At 43.9% G+C, this 19,866-nt stretch overlaps 1 protein-coding gene across 1 annotated transcript in view; it reads left to right on the forward strand.

Moving 5' to 3' along the window:
- The window catches only part of trim62.1 (tripartite motif containing 62, tandem duplicate 1), a 22,077-nt gene extending 3,310 nt beyond the window's left edge, over window positions 1-18,767 (forward strand). The window contains exons 3-6 of the mRNA XM_037252714.1: window positions 11,603-11,698; window positions 13,649-13,905; window positions 14,745-14,860; window positions 16,598-18,767. Of these exons, the coding sequence (XP_037108609.1) occupies window positions 11,603-11,698; window positions 13,649-13,905; window positions 14,745-14,860; window positions 16,598-17,148 (1,020 nt within the window). The 3' untranslated portion in view covers window positions 17,149-18,767. The remainder of the gene's footprint in view (window positions 1-11,602; window positions 11,699-13,648; window positions 13,906-14,744; window positions 14,861-16,597) is intronic.
- Window positions 18,768-19,866: the final 1,099 nt, after the last annotated feature.

Consider the following 19,866-nt stretch of genomic DNA (forward strand, 5'->3'; position numbering starts at 1 on the left):
GTTTCTCCATCAGTGCCACAAATATCTTTCCATACATACAGTAGACAATACAGACATCGTGACGAATGCCCTGAAGATAAATCACAGCGAAGTTGTGGTGTCGCTGCACCGGCGCGTGTCATTGTCAGTCTTCTTTTGCAAGCCTAGTTGCAAGACAAAACAAAAATAAATCTGTCATTGTTCTTCTAGCTCGGTGGCGGGCTGGTCTGAACATGACGCAAGCTCTGGCTTTTCTCAAGTTACTCCTGTAAAAGCCTCATTAATAAAAGAAGAACATCAGCAAGTGTGTTTGTTTGAACTGCACTGTTTAGCGAGGAACACCCCCCCCCCCCCCCTTGCATTGCACACTTGTGCATGTTGACCACATGTTATGCTTGCCGGTGGCTACTAAAGAGGGCAGCCCTCAGTTGGTGTGTTAGCAGGCTGTAATCTCCTTAGCCTGGCATGTCACTCGGCTGACCCGGCCGGGCCCTTGAGACGTGTTGCATGCGGTGGCTTTACCTCCCGCTGGTTTGCATCTTTTGGCCATGTTTGCGTTGCGCAAACAAACTGATTTCTCAACATCCACGTGGTTCATTTTAGTTCACCACAATACTTTTTAAAGCCTGACATACATGTCTTTTATAATAATAATAATAATAATTCAAATAAAAACTAAAACAATAATAATAATAAAATACAGCAATAATAATAATGCTGATTATATTAATAATAATAATAATTGTATTTACAATGCACTTTACATTTCAAAGAAACCTCAGTGCTTTTTTTCTTTTTTTTTTAGAATAATAGGTGTGTGCAGGTCAGAGGTAGCAGTGTCTGACATTGTAATCAGTGTGACATTATACCAGTGCACAGGACACAGTGTAACCCGCTAATGAATTCTCCTCAAACGAAGGCAGACTCAATGTGAGAACTCTAAATATGAAATATATCCTGCCGGAATTTGGAGCACATCCAGTAATTCCGTTGTGAAGGAGAAGGTCAATGCCAAACAACCTATTGAATGTGATGTACGGATCTCCTCGGGGCGTGACCTTCTTCGTGCACACAGTACATTCAGTTAAGAGCAGAGTGTGTGGAGCCACATTAGTAGAGTTTTTTTTTTTTTTTAAACTTGTAATGTTGGTAGTTAAGCACAACTAACCTTGCGAGGCTTCTGTTTCAAATTTAGTGCAGATATTTTTTGAGCCAGACCACCCTGCTATAGGTGAAAAGCTGCACTGTAGAAGCAGCCAGCTTTTTTTTTTTTTTTATCTTTCCCACAAGCTTTAAACTCATTAAAACACACTGTGAGCAATTCTACTTCAATAAATAGCTGACTTGGGCGACTTGTAGTTTCCCTTTCCTGACATTAATGGCCGTTTTATCAACTGCACTGTTAAAAATCATGAAAAAGATATGAAACATGACCATTATAAAAATCATTTCAAAAGATGACCACTTCTGCATGAACATTTCAGTCCATAATTGGATGATGGAGACTGTGTGTGACCAAGCATTCCTGCTGTCTGCTTGCCCTAAAGAAGGCTTTACACTCTACTTGACAGCCGCGAGCAACCAGATGCATGATGGCGTCTGTTAATTAGAGCATATTTGGAAAGTAGATGGATACAGTGGACAGCATGTGAAGCAATAAGAGCATCAGGCAGCTGTGTAGTAGACTAAAGCCCACGCTGCTGGAGACTTCAAATGAATCCGCCTACGCCGTTCTGCCATTGAAAGCATCCAGATGCACCTTGCATGTCATCTGCTATTAACGCCGTTCCCTATTACCAGACCGCCAGACGCATGAAATATAAAAAGCCCATTTGCATTTCTGCCACCTGCATCGATGCCAGACCGGGCGGTCTTTGTCATATTTTTGAAGTGTTCTTGCAGGCCGCCGCTCACTTTTCTGAGCATCGCCATGGCACTTGGCTGTGCCTCTGCAGTAATGAGTCAGGCCTTCTCAAGGACACCCACAGATGCCGCCCCCACCACCTTTGTGGTTTCGCATCATCTCGCCTGCCCTCTTTTCCCCCTGCAGCTTCACCTCTCGTTCATTTGGAGTCATCTTTTTTCGACCGTCTTCGCTGTGAATCATTTTTTTAAGCTCTCGGTGACTAAGGATTTAATCTACCACCTAACCTGCAAAGCAAGATATTTGTCACACGGTATCAGAAAGATTGGTTGGGCAACAAACACTTGGCCTATCCACCAGGAAAAATATACATTCATCCAATCTTACTGCGACTTCACTGCTCAAATATTTTTTTTATTATTATTGTGCTTTTGCCGTGTAATATTTTCTATGTCACTGTATTTTGCTATGATTATTTTTCCACATGGAGTGTTACTGCCAAGCGATTACTGTGAGCCAGGAGAAAGGGGTGTGTAAAAGGCAGAGTTCACAGTCACACACATTCCACACTCAAACAAAGCTAATGTGCCTATTGCAAATTTCATGTCTTAAATTACCCGTCTACAGTCAATATTGTATTGATATTGCAAACCGCCACTACAATATTTACAACCAAATTTAGGTAAACGACATGTCATCACCAGACATTGAACGAATGAATGAATCTTTATTTCGAACATGATTTAAAGAATAAAAAACATTAAAAAAAAAACAACAAACAATATATATCACTGTTCAAAATTCAGGAACATCGGTAAATAAAGTACAAATACTACACATTACATTCAGGAACAACGGTAAATAAAGTACAAATATTACACATTACATACGCTTTTATTTAAACTGGACTGACTTACTCTCTTTCTCCTTTATTTATTGGTCATAATCAGTGGTGGAGCTAGGGGTGGCTGTGTGGGGCACTGCCCCCCCCCAAAAAAATATACTTGGCAAAATGAAACTGAAATGGAATAACAGGAAGCCATGTGACAGGACAGAGTGTTTATCTATGCATGTATCGTCGGTAGATTAAAAGATAAATGGAAGCGCTTAACCGAGAAAGTGGAGCTGGTAGTGCATCTATCAAAGGCAACATTTTGTCTTGTTAAGATGATTACTTTTGGCCCGCACTTAGCTTAAGTGAGATTCAGAAGTCGGTGTATCTGCTGTGCATTCGAAATGCCGTGGTAGTGCATTAGCAACATGTACGTGCTCTGGAAGCCATTTTAGTAGAAAGCCCCAAAGATTGATTTGACGATTAAAAGGTGGCAGCGAGCTTAAAGTAGCAGTAAACCTGTGTGGATCCTCCCGAGTTATTTAAATCACATGTTGACTTCCAAGTTGTGTTATTTATTTGTGTGCCTACATCATAAAACCTTTGTCAACTCAAGTGTTTTTCACAAGTATTAAGTGTTATTTTGACTTTAGTACTGCGTTAGTGGCGCATTCTGACATGCATAATAATTTGAGTTATCACCAAATTAAAACGTGTCTAATAGAAACAAGAAGGTGTTTACAGAGTGATACTGTCACTTTGTTGTGTTTTTGAATCCACCCATCCAAAAACTTTCTGTGATGGGTTTTATTTCCCCAGAAAAGATTGGTTGAACTCCAAAAATGTCAGACTTTGGGGGTGATTTTTTATTGGAATCATTTCACAATTGAAGCCTGGGGCCTCCCGGTGGACTGAGTAATTGAAAGAGGAAGTGCGGTGCTTTTAAAGTTCCACAGCTTAAAGCCAGGCTTAGTGTTGAGGCATTCCCTCCACGCAATGTGATGCAGATCAGAAGTGAAAGCAGCTCACAGATGACATTAAATGCATGTGAACAGACAGCCAAAGATGTTGCTTTCACTTCGCCTCCCTTTCAGGCAGACGGACCAGTAAAGCGACGGACATAAATATGTATCTTGTGAGTTTTGACCACGCCGCTTTGATGTTTTGTTTGGGATTATGGGAGCCGCTGCTGAATTCTTGATTAGCTGTGGAATTAAAACAGATTAGAGACCGTTGTTCCCTGGCAATGGGCACGGCCGGACTGTAATCTGTTGTAATTCCCCCCCGTCCCTGTGATTTGCAGCAGATGATTTAATTTGAGCCGAGCTTCCAATCACCCAAGCGCCGCCTCTATAATTGAAGCCGGAGGTTGTTTACCTGTTAAACGTCTCTTTTGTTAAAGTGGAAAAGTGATGGTCAATTTCTGTTTGCCTCCCAACCTGTGTTTCCAGCTCGAGTCCCGCTGCAGTAGAATACCGCACAGCTCGGGGCACTCCCACACTTCTCGTTTTCAGTCTCTTCTTAGTATCTATAGAATCAGGGGAATCTTGTCACCATAACCAGGAGCAATGTCGGCGTAATCACCAGCTTCAGAAGCGACACTGATTTTCTCCTGTTAGATTAAACACTACTTGACAACCACTTCAGGTAAAATGCAAACAAAATAATGAGATCCATTGCAAAAGATACCATTGAGAGGCGAGAGCGACTTGAGGTGAGCAAAATATAAGAAAAGGCTCTGGGTATGCTGCCAGTAAATAAAACTATGCAATAATATCTGACAATATTTCCGCAATGCTCAATTACCTGGGCTCTCACTCGCCAAAATGTTGGTTGAATTCCAAATAGACCAAACTCGGGATCATCTAACACTAGAGGTTAAAGTAATTTCATCTTTAAAAACCTATTGCCGAATTGAAATGCACAATATTCGATAACTAGCCATAGGACAAAAGTGTACCTCACTTTGTGTCCAGTTGGCATTTTTTAAGTTATGTTAGCAATCACCAATTTGGGCCTAATTGTCGTGTGATGAGCTTTACAGTCCCTCAAACTTTATTTCCTATTATCCATAATGGCATTAGGTAGCCATAGCCATTTAGGTTTGATGGTCAGGCTAATTAGCGGAGGCGGTCACGCGGCTGTGACTTATTGCTAATGTGTCACTGTATAACAAATGAGCTTCCCTGCAGCAGTATGAGCGCGAGGCAGTTCTTCTCGCGGCGACGTGGTTCAAGCCAAATGTGTGCTGCAGTTTAATATAAGCGGAATCTTATTATCAACTCTCGCTGTAAGTGCTAATTTATTGCCAATGAGTCGGGCTAGCTCCTACAAATGTGCTACTGATATGGCAAATACAATGTTTGCGCCAATGTCATGATACAGGTTGACTTCCAAGTTGTTCCAATTCACTGCTTCTCAATTATTAGATGATAGAAAACATTTCGTGACTATTAATATCATGTCTTCAAAATGGTTGTAAGTGTACCTCTGCCTGACAGTGTCCTTATTAAATGAAATATAGATCAACCTATGAAAAAAGAACTATATTAACATTGATTTTTAAATCTCCTTCGATTTTTTTCATCCTTGTTAAATATTTATCCATGATGTCTTGAAAGAGTTTGTTCACTGCAATTTATATCTCCTTACAGCTAATAGTCCCTGCACACACTGGCAATGTGAGCACCACTGCCACCTACTGTAGTAGATGTGCAATTACACTTTATTCTTGTATGGCAAAAAAAAATGGTTTCTTCGCGTCAGAAATTTGTAGTAGACGTACAGTAGTACCTCAGGACTGCAACCAAAATCTTTAGGTAAATAAATATAACTTCATTCATTCATTGTGTATGATAAAAAGTGACAACTCAATGTGACGTTATATTACAGTTCAACTACATTATAAATTTATTATTATTAATAATATTTATTCTGATTAATTATTCATTCCGTCTTGGCTGATGGAGGAACCAGGCGATAGGAGAGCCAGGCGCGCATTTAATTAGGTCAGCCAACTCTGCTTATTGCTCACAAGTCGAGTACACTGACCCCTTGGCCGCATCCATTCCATTAGGCCGAAGCGCCATCACACTTTCTCACCGGGAGATTTATGTTCTTGACACATTCTACATGGTTTTATATTAATAACATGCTGACTACTAGAGATCTGACTAATCCTAAGAGGCTTTACCAAAAAAAAAGATGTTGCTGGCATTCATTGGATTGTGAAATTCCTCTGGCAGTCAAACATATCTCGGGGGTCATTTTCAGGGTGTGCTGTACCCCCCCACCTTTTTTTTTTTAGATGAAAGCGTTGTGTTGTGCATTCATCTCCATGTGGATGTCACCCAGCCACTTCTTCTGTTGTTTGTTTGGAGAAAATAAACATCAGAAATGACGTTGCCGCTTATGCTCAGAAAGAGATTGATAAATTTGTTGAAGTGTGAATTTAAGATAAGTTTGGATTACATTTTTCAGCCGTGTTTGTAGTAATAGTGGAAATGGAAAAATGAGTGGAATGCAGTATACAAGTTCTTCTGATAAACACAGCAGCTATGCGAGTGTCTGCCTTGGCAGCATTTTTTATTTTTTTGCCTACAGGAAGACAAAGTTGAGCACAGAATGAAATGCACAGAAATGCTGACCAACTTTTTTTTCCTGAAGGTGCTATACTTGAATTCAAAATAGTGCGTGATCTTTTGTGGCATCAGTCCTGGAAACCTTTTGTGACTCACAAATTCAACCTCAAAGGCACAACTATGTGCGTGATACGATATCCCACAATCCATTCCTTACAGTTGAGGGATGAATAATATTCAAAACTATTCAAACAGCCGAGCCATGTTGTTTCTTTAGCTATTTCAATTTGGAGTGTCGCATTTGCATACTTCCTCGTTTCAAGTTAGTGCTTTAGAGCCCCAAGTCATCATTTGCATGGCTCGCCCTATTTATTGACAATTGCAAGCGGCCGCTACATCACCTTTTCTCATCGCCATCTCTTCAAAGTTGGGATAGCACTACAGATTAAATAATATAAAGAATCATATCATAATTAATCACAAATGATCATAATGATGCCAGATTAACAACTGTTGTCCTTTTAAGATGCCCTGCGGCGAACACCAAGAAAACCTAAGTGCAGTGTGAAAAGGCCTTTAAATAATATCACTCAAGTAAAACTAAAAAGTCATCCAACTCAGTACTAATAACCATTTGATATTTTAATAATGAAGCTATAAAACAATTTTCTGATATAGTTCACTTGTGAAATATGCTGTATTTCCTTTATGTGTTGGAGTTATGCAGCATTCATCTTTGGCCAACCTGCATACAGGAATTAAGTCTGTGGGATGTCAGATAATATTAAGGGGATATTTTTCCCATCCTGGAGGCTTTTCAAAGTCATTTTTCAGGCCTACAAAGGTGCATGTTTTGTTTGATTCTTCATCATGCTGACCCAACGCTCTGCTATATATCCTGCAGGAGCTGGCCGGAATAATAAAGCTGGCATCAGTATGGGCGGACGCGCGGGTTTGCGTTTGCTTTCAATGCAGAGCCACGGGGAAGCGTGCACTTTTAGACGCTATAAATAATGAATAAAGCCCTTCAGCACGGAGGAGAGAATGACGGTGAGCCTGGAAATTGACATCCTTCATCTGGGAAGGACTTCATTATTAGTGTCATGCATACGAAACGCAAAATGATCCAATCTGACAATTTGAGCTTTTACGTCTCATCCTGGTAATATTGCCTCGAGAAAATTCAAATAAGGCATGCAGCTCGTCGCATATGGTGTTTTAAAGCAACACAAGTGTGCCCATGTTGCTGCGTGACTGTTAGGATAGAAATGAAATTTTCTCTATTACAAAGTTGTTGCCGACGCATTATTGGATGCAACATTGTGGCAACAAAAATAAAGCTTAGCTGCGCGCCGCTGCTCCCGTTCCTCGCCGCCGGTCTCGCTGGTATGAATATTTTAAAACTAATGAAGATTGGAATAGCCAAAATTAGTGAGGCTAACCGCTTCTGTCATACGCATAAACAAAAAAGTTTTCCTCGTCTTGTGTAGAAACATCGATGTGTGTGTATCCACTGTTCCGAGGTCAGAGCTGGCTGTGTTTGCAAACAGTTTGATCTGTGGAGAGTAATGGAAATTTCCGCTTCGTTAGTTCCGGGTCATGAATCATGTCTCTCCTTAGTTTCACTGTAATTTCAATCCAAGTGTGGTTGGCAGAATTAAATTAGCTCTTTATTTTGCTCCTGTTCTGCAAACTGACATGTTGGCAAATTGGAGAGGTAAAAAAAAAAAAATGGCTGGGCATATTCTTCTATTGCACAAAGACTAAATTTGAAAAATTGAACCATATTTATTTTCCCATAATAAAGATTTTATCGTACTGAGAGCACATCTGGTCATTAATATTTGAGTTGACTTTTCGACTTCTTAACACTTCTGCTGGATTAACCTCCAGATAGCGGTGGCTAGGTTGCAAAGCCAAAGTTGATGGTCTCCAATTTCATGGCACCCCGAGGTGTAAGCAGTAAGATGCATGACCTGCCTGAAATTTCACGGGGAGGGTTATAGTACCCCTCCGTGAGTCGTCACCTTATCGTGGTGGAGGGGTTTGCGTGCCCCTATGATCCTAGGAGCCATGTTGTCTGGGGCTTCATGCCCCTGGTAAGGTCACCCATGGCAAACGGGTCCTAGGTGAGGGGCCAAACAAAGCACGGCTCACACTAGCCCCTTATGATGAATAACATAAATGGATTTCATTTTCCCTCGCCCGGACACGGGTCACCGGGGCCACCCTCTGGAGCCAGGCCTGGAGGTGGGGCTCGAAGGCGAGCGTCTGGTGGCCGGGCCTTCGCCCATGGGGCCCGGCCGGGCACAGCCCGAAAAGGAAACGTGGGTCCCCCTTCCCATGGGCTCACCACCTGTGGGAGGGGCCAAAGGGGTCGGGTGCAGTGTAAGCTGGGCGGCGGCCAAAGGCAGGGACCTTGGCGGTCTGATCCCCGGCTGCAGAAGCTGGCTCTTGGGACATGGAATGTCACCTCTCTGGCTGGAAAGGAGCCCGAGCTGGTGTGCGAGGCAGAAAGGTTCCGACTAGACATAGTCGGACTTGCCTCCACGCACAGTTTGGGTTCCGGTACAAGCCCTCTCGAGAGGGGCTGGACTCTCTTCCACTCTGGAGTTGCCCACGGTGAGAGGCGTTGAGCAGGTGTGGGTATACGTACTTATTGCCCCCCGGCTGGGCGCCTGCACATTGGGGTTCACCCCGGTGAACGAGAGGGTAGCCTCCCTCCGCCTTCGGGTGGGGGGACGGGTCCTGACTGTTGTTTGTGTCTATGCACCAAACGGCAGCTCAGAGTACCCACCCTTCTTGGAGTCCCTGGAGGAAGTGCTGGAGAGCGCTCCTTCTGGGGACTCCATCGTTCTACTGGGTGACTTCAATGCTCACGTGGGCAATGACAGTGAGACCTGGAAGGGCGTGATTGGGAGGAACGCCCCCCCCCGATCTGAACCCGAGCGGTGTTCTATTATTGGACTTCTGTGCTCGACACGGATTTTCTATAATAAACACCATGTTCAAACATAAGGGTGTCCATGTGTGCACTTGGCACCAGGACACCCTAGGCCGCGGTTCGATGATCGACTTTGTAGTCGTGTCATCGGATTTGTGGCCGCATGTTTTGGACACTCGGGCAAAGAGAGGGGCGGAGCTGTCAACTGATCACCACCTGGTGGTGGGTTGGCTCCGATGGTGGGGGAAGATGCCGGTCCGACCTGGCAGACCCAAACGCTCTGTGAGGGTCTGCTGGGAACGTCTCGCAGCCGAGTGTGAAGCGGTCGGGATGAGGGTCAGCACCTCCAAATCCGAGTCCATGGTCCTCGATCGGAAAAGGGTGGAATGCCCTCTCCGGATCGGGGATGAGATCCTGCCCCAAGTGGAGGAGTTTAAGTATCTTGGGGTCTTGTTCACGAGTGAGGGGAGGATGGAGCGCGAGTTCGACAGGCGGATCGGTGCAGCGTCGGCAGTAATGCTGACTCTGTACCGGTCCGTCATGGTAAAGAGCCAAAAGGCAAAGTTCTCAATTTACCGGTCGATTTACGCTCCTACCCTCACCTATGGTCATGAGCTATGGGTCGTGATCGAAAGAACGAGATCCCGGATACAAGCGGCCGAAATGAGTTTTCTCCGCAGGATGTCCGGGCTCTCCCTTAGAGATAGGGTGAGAAGCTCGGTCATCCGGGAGAGACTCGGAGTAGAGTCGCTACTCCTCCACGTTGAGAGGAGCCAAATGAGGTGGCTCGGGCATCTCATCAGGATGCCTCCTGGACGCCTACCTGGGCAGGTGTTCCGGGCATGTCCCACCGGTAGGAGACCCCGGGGACGACTCAGGACGCGCTGGAGAGACTATGTCTCTCAGCTGGCCTGGGAACACCTTGGGATCCCCCGGGATGAGCTGGATGAAGTGGCTGGGGAGAGGGAAGTCTGGGAGTCCCTCCTGAAGCTGCTGCGACCCGACCCCGGATAAGCGGAAGAAGAGGGATGGATGGATGGGTTATAGTAACAACACATCCACCATTATATGGTCTGTAACAATTTTCACAGCAGACTCAACATAATAGCAGAGGAGCACATTTTCTCAGTCAGTCTGTCAGCTGCCGCACCGCCATCATTAACATGGAGAGTCACGCTCCTCCACCACCCGAGCTCACTACGTTTGTTTTCCTCTCCTGGTGTTCTTGAGAGGAGAAATGCAGCATCTCGGTTCATTTTCTAGCAAGCTCTTGAGCTCAGTGAATATAAGTACTCCTGTTGCGTCCATCCCGCTCCATGTTTTAAATGCTTATAGTTTTCCTTTGTCAGCAGAGATCTTTTCTCATATTTCTTTCAACTGAGAATCTCGGTGATTTTCTTCCCGCCGCCCACCTCGCCTTAACCGACAGCTCCATTTGGACGATTTGTGCTGCCGTAAGTGTTCAAGGGAGGTGACACCAGGGCCAAGCAACCGGGCGGTGTGATTACCTCAACTGTGGAATATAAAATAGATGACGCTGGCGTTTCTGCCATTTGTTTCACCCTGAAAAGAAGCATTGCAATGAAAAGATGCTGACATGAAGACCACCCATATGCCCAATAATTGGTTTTCCTTAGAGGTAGGTGGGCAAGTCTACAATCCATTGCGTCTAGAACATCTGACACTCTTATGGGAAGACTTTCGACTTGTAACTCGAAACACCATACTGATATATTTGGTTGAGAAATCCATAGAACACAACTCACTGTTGCAGTAGAGCCATGAGATGGGTAAAGGACTCAATACAGGATTTAATTAAATCTATCCATCCAGGAAAGTGAAATACATAACACTCAACATGATAGAACAAGAAAATGAGCCAAACAACACCAAGCAGGTGCTAATTCAAGAACGAAACAACATCTGCTCATCTCAGTTGTGAGTGTACTCCATCTTACGGGATCTGTGTAAACCTGCATTCTTTGTGACAGCTTTCCCAGCCGCCCTCCACAGAGTCTTGCTCCTTGCGTGAGGAGACCTGAGGATAACTGAGCAGAACCAGCGTGAGCCCAGACGAGAGATGAGAGCCGCTTTCCTCAACGTCCCTTGCGATTTCATGCAATCTTTTCATGCCTCGGCTCTCCATCTGCATTCCTTGTTTTCTCGCTGTGGGTTTTAACCCGTGCCCAAGCTCAGCGAGTAAGAACAACAAACAATGCAAAGTTGGATCAACAGAGCAGCATAGAGTTGAGCTGAAACCACCCATTAGCATTTCCGTGTCGCTGTCCTGTAGGCACCATTTGAGCAAGTCAAGCATTGTTTTGTTATCTGTTAGCGTTTGTCTGCTAGGCTTGATCACGGCTCGCTGACTGGCCTGTGCTTGTCATTTGGTTGCGTCGCAGAGGGAGATGAAGGAGCAGCTGGCCACCCTGCAGGACAGCGAGAAGGGTCACACCGAGGCCCTGCAGCTCTTGCAGAGACAACTCACTGAGACCAAGGTACTGCAGCAATCCTCCTCCTTAAACAAACAATTCTCATTCACCCAGCTACCCTGTAAATGTACATTTATGCGAGTAAGGGATTCTGAATAAGAGTAGACCGTAAAACATTGGCTAGTGCATTATTGTCAGTCACCAGTCTTCCAGAATTCCAAATAATTCTTTCCGGAAGCAGTCATGCCCCAAAAGTAAAAGGTTTGCTGAGGATTCTGAGGTCTACAGTCCTGGTCTTGTTTTTTGTAGAAATAATTTCCTCTCAAAAATGTTTTTTTTTTTCCTTTTTTTTTGTTGACCAGTAAAAATATGGTATACTATTTATTATAATTTTTTTCCCTTATTTTTTTGTTAACTGGTCATTTTTTCCCTTATTTTTTTGTTGACTGGTAAAAATATGGTACATTTATATATTTTTTCCTTAATTTTTTTTGTTGACTGTTAAAAATGTTTCTTGTCTTTCTCAATTTTGTTGTTGTTTTTGTTGACTGGTACCATTTGTACTCCGAAGCGACGTTGTGGTTCCACATATATTTGCTTATGCGTTTTCTCACGAAAGCCCGTCTTCTCTAGAGAGCCGGAGTGACACTTACCATTGCACACTCTACTAGATTACACACATAGAGACTGAAACACTGCAGCGCACCTGCTGTGCCAAGTTGGAGCATCGCATCACTTCCCGTCAAAGCGACACCAACCCATTGGGTTGACGTGCACTAACTGCGGGATACCATCCTTTCATCCACTCTTCAGTGGGCTAATCAAATTAGATTTGGCCCCTTTCTGGAACACACACGTTACCTACACATTTGTGTCTGAGGCGTTTAGGGAACTTTTCCGTCCTCGCCTAAAGGGCCGCTTGTTTAGTCTATATTTGTGCCTATTCCTGCATGAAGCGAGGAGAACCTTATTTCCAGACACCTGCTCGGCACCATCATGTTCTGCTGCATGCCAAGGAGACTGATCATGGAGCCGCTTCATCCGCCCACTGCGCTCATCAACTGCCTCGGAGGGCTGCCGCGCAGCCCGCCCTAATGTCATAACTGTCACGCTCTTTGACAAATCACAGCCTTTCAGCGATTCCCAGGGAGAGCGTACCTGCCCCCACTCCAAGAAAGAAAGAGGAACTTTTAGCCCACTGTAATTAAATCTTAAAGTTCAGATGAAAGATTGATACGATATAGAGAATAAGTAGTTTTTGTGCAACAAAGGGCCCTAATGATTGTAATTTACCAAACAACAATGACCGTGTGTCAATGGAGTGTCTCATAGGACAAACACCTGATCTCAAAGAAGAGCTCATTTAATTGTACATCCAGACAAATGTCCAGATTGAAGGTCACCGGTGGTGTCGTGTTGTTACACATTTCTTGTAGCCTGCGTGAGATCGATTCCTGCTCGGTGACTGTCACCCAATTAGGGTCTCGTCTGCCTTTCGCCCACACTTGGCTCGGCGACACAGGACACGTTAGAGAAAAAGGCATACGGTAGTTGGATGCTTGAGGGATTTATTTTTGGGGGGGGGAAGTTCAGATGACGGCATATAAACATTTATAGAAACAGATTTGGAAGTCAACACAAGATAATGGAAAAATCTGTTAACCAAATATTTCATAAAGTGTTTTTTTGGCTGCTGCTTAGACTTGAGAACCTCCTCACAGCTTTTTTGTTGAGTCACGTTGATAGCACTCGGATGACTCATTCTCTTTGAGATCTTTCGATTTATCTCTCAAATCGGGGAGCTCAAGTGTTCTGCTTTACCACCGGCTGCTCCCTTCAAATTGTTCAGCTCCTCACAGCTCTTGAAAACTGTGTGTGAGCCTTTTAATCAACCACAATAATTAACATTCGTCTTTTTTGGAATTATAGCATCGTCTTGTTGAAGCCCTTTAATGAATGTTTTGAACAAAAATTGTAGCGAGCCACGAGTGAGTTGTTATTCGGTTTCCTTTACAGTCGTCAGCCAAAGGTCTCCGCGCCACCATCGGAGACGCCTTCGAGCGCCTCCACCGCTTCTTGCGTGAGCGTCAGAAGAGCATGCTGGAAGAATTGGAGATGGATACGGCCCGCAAACTGACTGACATTGAGCACAAGATCCAGCGCTATAGCCAGCAGTTGCGCGACGTCAAGGAGGGCATCCAGATCCTGCAGGAACGTCTCGACGAGACGGGGCGCCACGACTTCCTCGAGGGCGTGGCCGTCACATCCGAGAGGTGAGGGTCTCCTGACAAAACTTTACATTTTGGAACGAGTCGTGGTTTGTGTGACAAATCCCGATAATCCCTGCACAGATGGTGTCTTAGTCCCCGAAAAGCAGCTGTCCGGTTTAATCTGGGAAGGTTCGTAGAGGACGTTTTAATTGAACCGTATCATATCGCCATTCGGGAGCATGAGATTAGTTATTGAGCTAGTGGGATTAAAATGTCACTCAACATTTTGAATCAGGAAACTTGCTCATTTTCAATTTTTCTCTGAAGGAGAAAATATGCTATTGACCGCTCCTTGAAATTGCCTATCAATTGCTATCAAAACATCTTTTAAGGAAGACAATAATCTTTTAAGGAGATGCCACATTTCCAGTTACCTCCTGACAATTTCATTCATATTGTCAAGTGACAGAACTGAGCCGTGCCATTTTGAATCAGATCGTGATTCCATCGGATCGAATCGTTGCACTTTAAAATAAATCGTCTTTGAATCGTATCGCACATCATGTATCGAAATACGTATCGAATCATTTTTATTGAAGAGTTGCAGATCACTAGGTATGTGCCAGGTCTTTACATAGACTCCAAGGTTTTTATTTCACGCCTGGCAATATAAACTTTCCAGAAAGGCTGAATCTTCTGAGTGCAAGAATTAACAAGGTCCTACAGGAGTTGACATCATCATCATCTAACCCCATTCAGTCACTCAAGTCAATTAATGCTAATAAGAGCGAGGCATTTCACCGACAGACAAGATTAATCAACCAGCGTCGAGCCAGCCACTGCATTATTAGCAAGCGGCAATTGAGTGGCTTTAGATTGCCATTGATCTGTTTCCGTCGCAGGATTAAAGGGAAGATCCATGAGACCAACCTGACTTATGAGGACTTCCCCACATCCAAGTACATGGGACCTTTGCAGTACACCATCTGGAAGTCTCTCTTCCAGGATATTTCTCCAGGTAAGCAGGAGCAGAGGGAATGGACGCTTCAGCTAGTCATGGTACGGCTGGAGTTTGTTTTTATATAACCACAGCCGTCTAAAGGCGGCATTATTTATTCACCTTGTCTGTTAACACCGAATTATTTGCAGAGGAGTTTGTGTTAGTACTCCTATTTCAACATTCTGCCAATGAGAGGAGGCCAGGCTTTTTTTTTTTTTTCCCCCCTTCTGTCCTTGACTGACAGCCAAATGGAACAATTGGTTCCAATCCATCAGCGGGGGTTGCCAGAGACGAAACAAAGACGTTCATCCTTCATCCATCGTTTGGTTAGCTGTTCTCACCACAAGACCGTTGTTTGTTATTCCCGTGTGTCTCTCACAACACACACTTTGGATTGTGAATCTTTAATGGTTGTAAAAAGCATAAGTGGCAAAGGCTCCATTTTGTCCGCCGGCTGGATGGCGGCCATTTACCACTTTGCTATTTTTAACACGAGCTTTTTTTTTTATGCAAAATTAAAGCTGTCACAAAAAAATCTGGCACACATAATTTGGTATTTATTGCCTTATGGTCAACAAAGTGACTTGTTGGACAGCGACAATTGCTTTCCACACAACAATGTGAGAGAAGTGAAATATCGGATTCCACTTTATAACGCAAATATTGCGAGGTTAACTTTTCAGTGTCAGTCACATTCATAAAGAACATTTACACGGGAGAGCAGGATCAAATCTTCCTCTTGCTCCATTCTGCTGGACTCGCTCTCGTTTTGGCAAAATTGAGCAAGATTATTGCACATCAAATAGCTCTGGGCTGTCTCTAAACGCTGCTCTGTCAAAGTGATGCTGCCAGGCGGGCGTGCCGCACAATAACAAGCCATCAGTCATCTTTGAGCTCGGAGCACTCACCGCCATCGCCTTTGCGATATTGACGCTTTCTTCCCTACACTGAAAGAGAGAATCTTTTGCAAGGGTGCACTTAGTATCAAAATGATAACGGGGACTGTTTTCCTTCAGCGTATACAGCATATAATCAGCACGTATCTTCCCTCTCACTCGTAAATCTTACTCCCCTGCGTCAGGGAGGAAAAGGTTGTCCAAATGATACTCGCTTCACACGGTCCTGCAATAATGCATGGCGTGCACTTTGCAAACTTACGAAATTGCATTTTTATCTCACTGTTTCAGGCCTCGGAATGTAGGACTGTAATTCTTATATTTTTGGGGCGGATCAACCGTTACATCTTTTCCATTTATGGTATTCAGAATCGCCTTTATGGTATTGCGCAATAATTCGTGCTTATTCATATATATCATATATATATATATATATATATATAAAAAATACATAAATATATAAAAAATATATTTAAAGAAAAAAATATATATATATATATATATATATGTATATATATTTATATATTTTTTAGACTAGCCAGGACAGGAACAGGACAGGAACAATATTTGTTCCAATATAATCGCTTATATTGAGAGTTGGTTGCAGCGCTTCTACAATATTTTACACAAGGAAGTTGACGTTAAGACTTTGTTTGCTTGTTAGCTCACATTTTTAGCTTCTCGCTTAGTCTTTTGTTTCAATTCGCTCTGCTTGAAATTACTTACACACAGTGGGCTCATGTAGTTAGATTTTTTTATTTACAAAATGCAGTTGATGGTACTAAAAAAAGTCAACTGTAGGGGGGATCCCTTCAACTGACTTCAATTCTAAACTCCCCATGGTGTTTTTACTTGTCAGTGCCCGCCGCCTTGACGCTAGACCCCATCACGGCCCACCAAAGACTGATCCTATCCGATGACTGTACCATCGTGGCCTATGGGAACCTCCACCCGCAGCCACTGCAGGACTCGCCACGCCGCTTCGACGTGGAGGTGTCCGTCCTGGGCGCCGAGGGCTTCGCGTCCGGCGTGCACTACTGGGAGGTGATGGTGTCGGAGAAGACCCAGTGGATGATCGGCGTGGCCAGCGAGACGGTAAGCCGCAAGGGCAGCATCCAGATCCAACCGGGCCGCGGCTTCTACTGCATAGTCATGCACGACGGCAACCAGTACAGCGCCTGCACCGAGCCCTGGACCCGTCTCAACGTCAAAAGCAAGCTGGAGAAGGTGGGTGTGTACCTGGACTACCCAAAAGGCCTGCTCATCTTCTACAATGCCGACGACATGTCCTGGCTGTACACCTACCGTGAGAAATTCCCCATGAAGGTCTTCCCTTATTTCAGTCCTGGCCAGAGCCACGCCAACGGCAAGAATGTGCAGCCTCTGCGGATTAATACCGTACGCCTTTAAGAGATCCACGCGGCCGTCCTCGGTTTGATGAAAAATTGAAAATGTTGCGTTTGAGGTGTACGTCTGCGCCACCAAAAGACTCCATTTGAGATCCAACACAAAATGGAAGCAGTGTTGCTTGAGGGGCTAAAATTGGGCCGCAACTATCCATTTTCAAGCTGTCCTAGTTGACAATGGTCAAAACGCTGACAACACCCTCGTTTAATTCAGTCAGTCACATGGTGCCGCTGCTTTTTTTGTTTTTCCGTTTTGAGCCTCAGTGATGTTTGACTTGTGATGGCTGTCACTTAAGAGAAAACAAAATGGAAGCAAAGGGTCTGTCCCTGGAGATGAAATCCGGCAGTGATCATCTGTTTTGCAATGCTTATGTTGTTCCGGGTGACTTCTTTGTCTCTTTTCTTTGTTTTTTCTTTGTTCGAACCTGTGGAACCTTCCACTGTCTCTGCACTTTTGTGTCTGTCCACCCTGAAGGTGTCTATACCAGAAAACAATGCTGCTATTGAGGGAAAAATGTATATCCTTTTCTCTGTATGCTCCCTTCGCAACACACTTTATGAGAATTACTACAAAGGATTCACATACAGGGAGTCCTCATTCACATTCCTATGCAGTCCACATGACTTGAATTGCTAGATAAGCGGGAATGTGGCGTCGTCTATCACTAACCTATGATGACCCCCTCAGTCAAGTCGAAATTACAGTCATTATTTGTGTGGGACATCCAAGTTGCAAATCGTAAATGACACGTAACGGTATTTTATAGGTTCGGCTTTGTGACATTCACTGAGTTGTATCGCTCTCATCCATCAGGACCTTTCTTTTCTCGGAGTGACTTCCGTTTCCAGTTCTGTCGTTCCCTGGTGGTTTTTGATGTAGCTATAGGAAAAACGTATTCTCCTAGGTTATGTTGAATCAATGCTTAGTGGTGCTATATCGCCGCTAATCCATGGGATAAAATCACAGACGTGTTCGTTCCAAGTATTCAGCTTAAGCGGCACATGAGTCCGAAGAACCTCTCGTCTCGCAGACAAATCTAGCACGCTGGCTGATTTGTGTGCGTGACTGCGTGTCTGTGAACGTTTTGAATCCAGCGCGTGAGTCATCCTTCATTAAGCCAGTCTGGAACAAAACTGTGTTTTTTGTCATGTTGCACCTCTACCTGCTTGTGTGGCTAACCAGGAAAGGACAAAGTTTGTATTGTTGCTTGTGTTTGTTGTCGTTGTTGTGGTTGTTGATTTGCACCGATCTGTCAGGGTTATGTTTCTGATGAGTACAATCCATTGGTCTGCTTTAAAAAAAAAAAAACAGGGCTCAACCAATCAGGACGCTGGAACTGAAAGGTTGCAAAAGTGGGTCCTCGCGTTGGCGACACCTCATTGACATTGCCGTTTTGCGTTTCAATATTTAAAATGAGATTACTGTGCGATGCTAAGTAGGCAGCGAGGATGGCGGAAATACCGTCCTAATGTGTTTATGAATTGATGATGTTGACTATGACACTTTTATGATTCTCTCGATGATTGTGTCCTTGAACGATGGCTGCTGTGCTCCCATTGACTTGTAAACACTCCAGTGTGGGGAAATGTATTTTAATGTACAATAAATGACTGCTAAAATCATCCTCGGTTGGTCGTTTTCATTATCTCTGCCCTATTTTGGACATTAGAGTCTTGCATTGTGGAAGTTAAAAAGACGTAATATGGATTATAAAGAGCTGTTTTACAAAATGACACAAACGTCAAGGAAAAAGCAAGAGGATTGTGAGAGATTATACCGTTTTAGGATGCATAGCCTGACTTCCTTGTCCCTGGTGCATGTGAGCAAATTATTATGGAAATCCATCGCATAGTTTTATTAAATCAGTTTATGGCTATATCCTGTGACGGTCTGCCCTTTTATCCTTGTCTGGATGCATGTGAAGAAGGATTGTGCCTTTTTGTTCTTGTGAGGACCCATTGTGTTATGATGCATCTTTGTACATTTTTGGGGATATTTTTGGATTGTATACCTGTATCCTTGCTAAGATTCATACGTATGTTGCATGAGAGAATCGTGAGCCTTGTGACAGTGTACTGCACAATATCCTTTTTATTTGTGAATATTTGTCATTGGGCGGACATGACATTTGACGGCCCACATGAAACAATCTTGTTGCTTTATTTCACGTTTGAATGAAAGTCTTGCACCATTATTATTACTACACTTAACAATTGTTTCATCCTCTTTGACTTTTTTTTTTTTTACAGTCGCCCTGTGACAACTCGCCCTGTCATCTTTTCAACCCCCCCTTAACCCGAGGGGAAATTGTCCATTAAAAAGTCACTGATGTCTTCTTTGTGACTCCTCTTTGATGGTTCCAAGGTGTCCTGAGGGAGAAAGTCAGCTTTTTTATCTTTTTATGTGTGGGTTCTACTCAGAGGAGGAAAGACTCCAGGGAGACGTGTCGGTTGCTTTGGAATTATTATGAAGAAACCTTGTTGTCGTTTTGTTTTGAGCACAGGAAAGGAAATTCTCAGTTTCCCCATCTCCACCGTTTCCCTCCTCGCATTCCATCTTCAGACTCTCCGAGGAAACGTATGGCGCCCTCTGGTGTTGAATCTGTTGCGTGAGCGTGGGAGATGCTGCTTCGTCTCGTCTTTCATTGCGTGAGTTCAGTTTCATCTTTGTTTACGTTTGCAACAATAGTCGCCACAAGCACCAGCTACTATGAAAACAATA

Source organism: Syngnathus acus, chromosome 5, assembly GCF_901709675.1.
Source record: "Syngnathus acus chromosome 5, fSynAcu1.2, whole genome shotgun sequence".
Classification (NCBI taxonomy): Eukaryota; Metazoa; Chordata; class Actinopteri; order Syngnathiformes; family Syngnathidae; genus Syngnathus; species Syngnathus acus.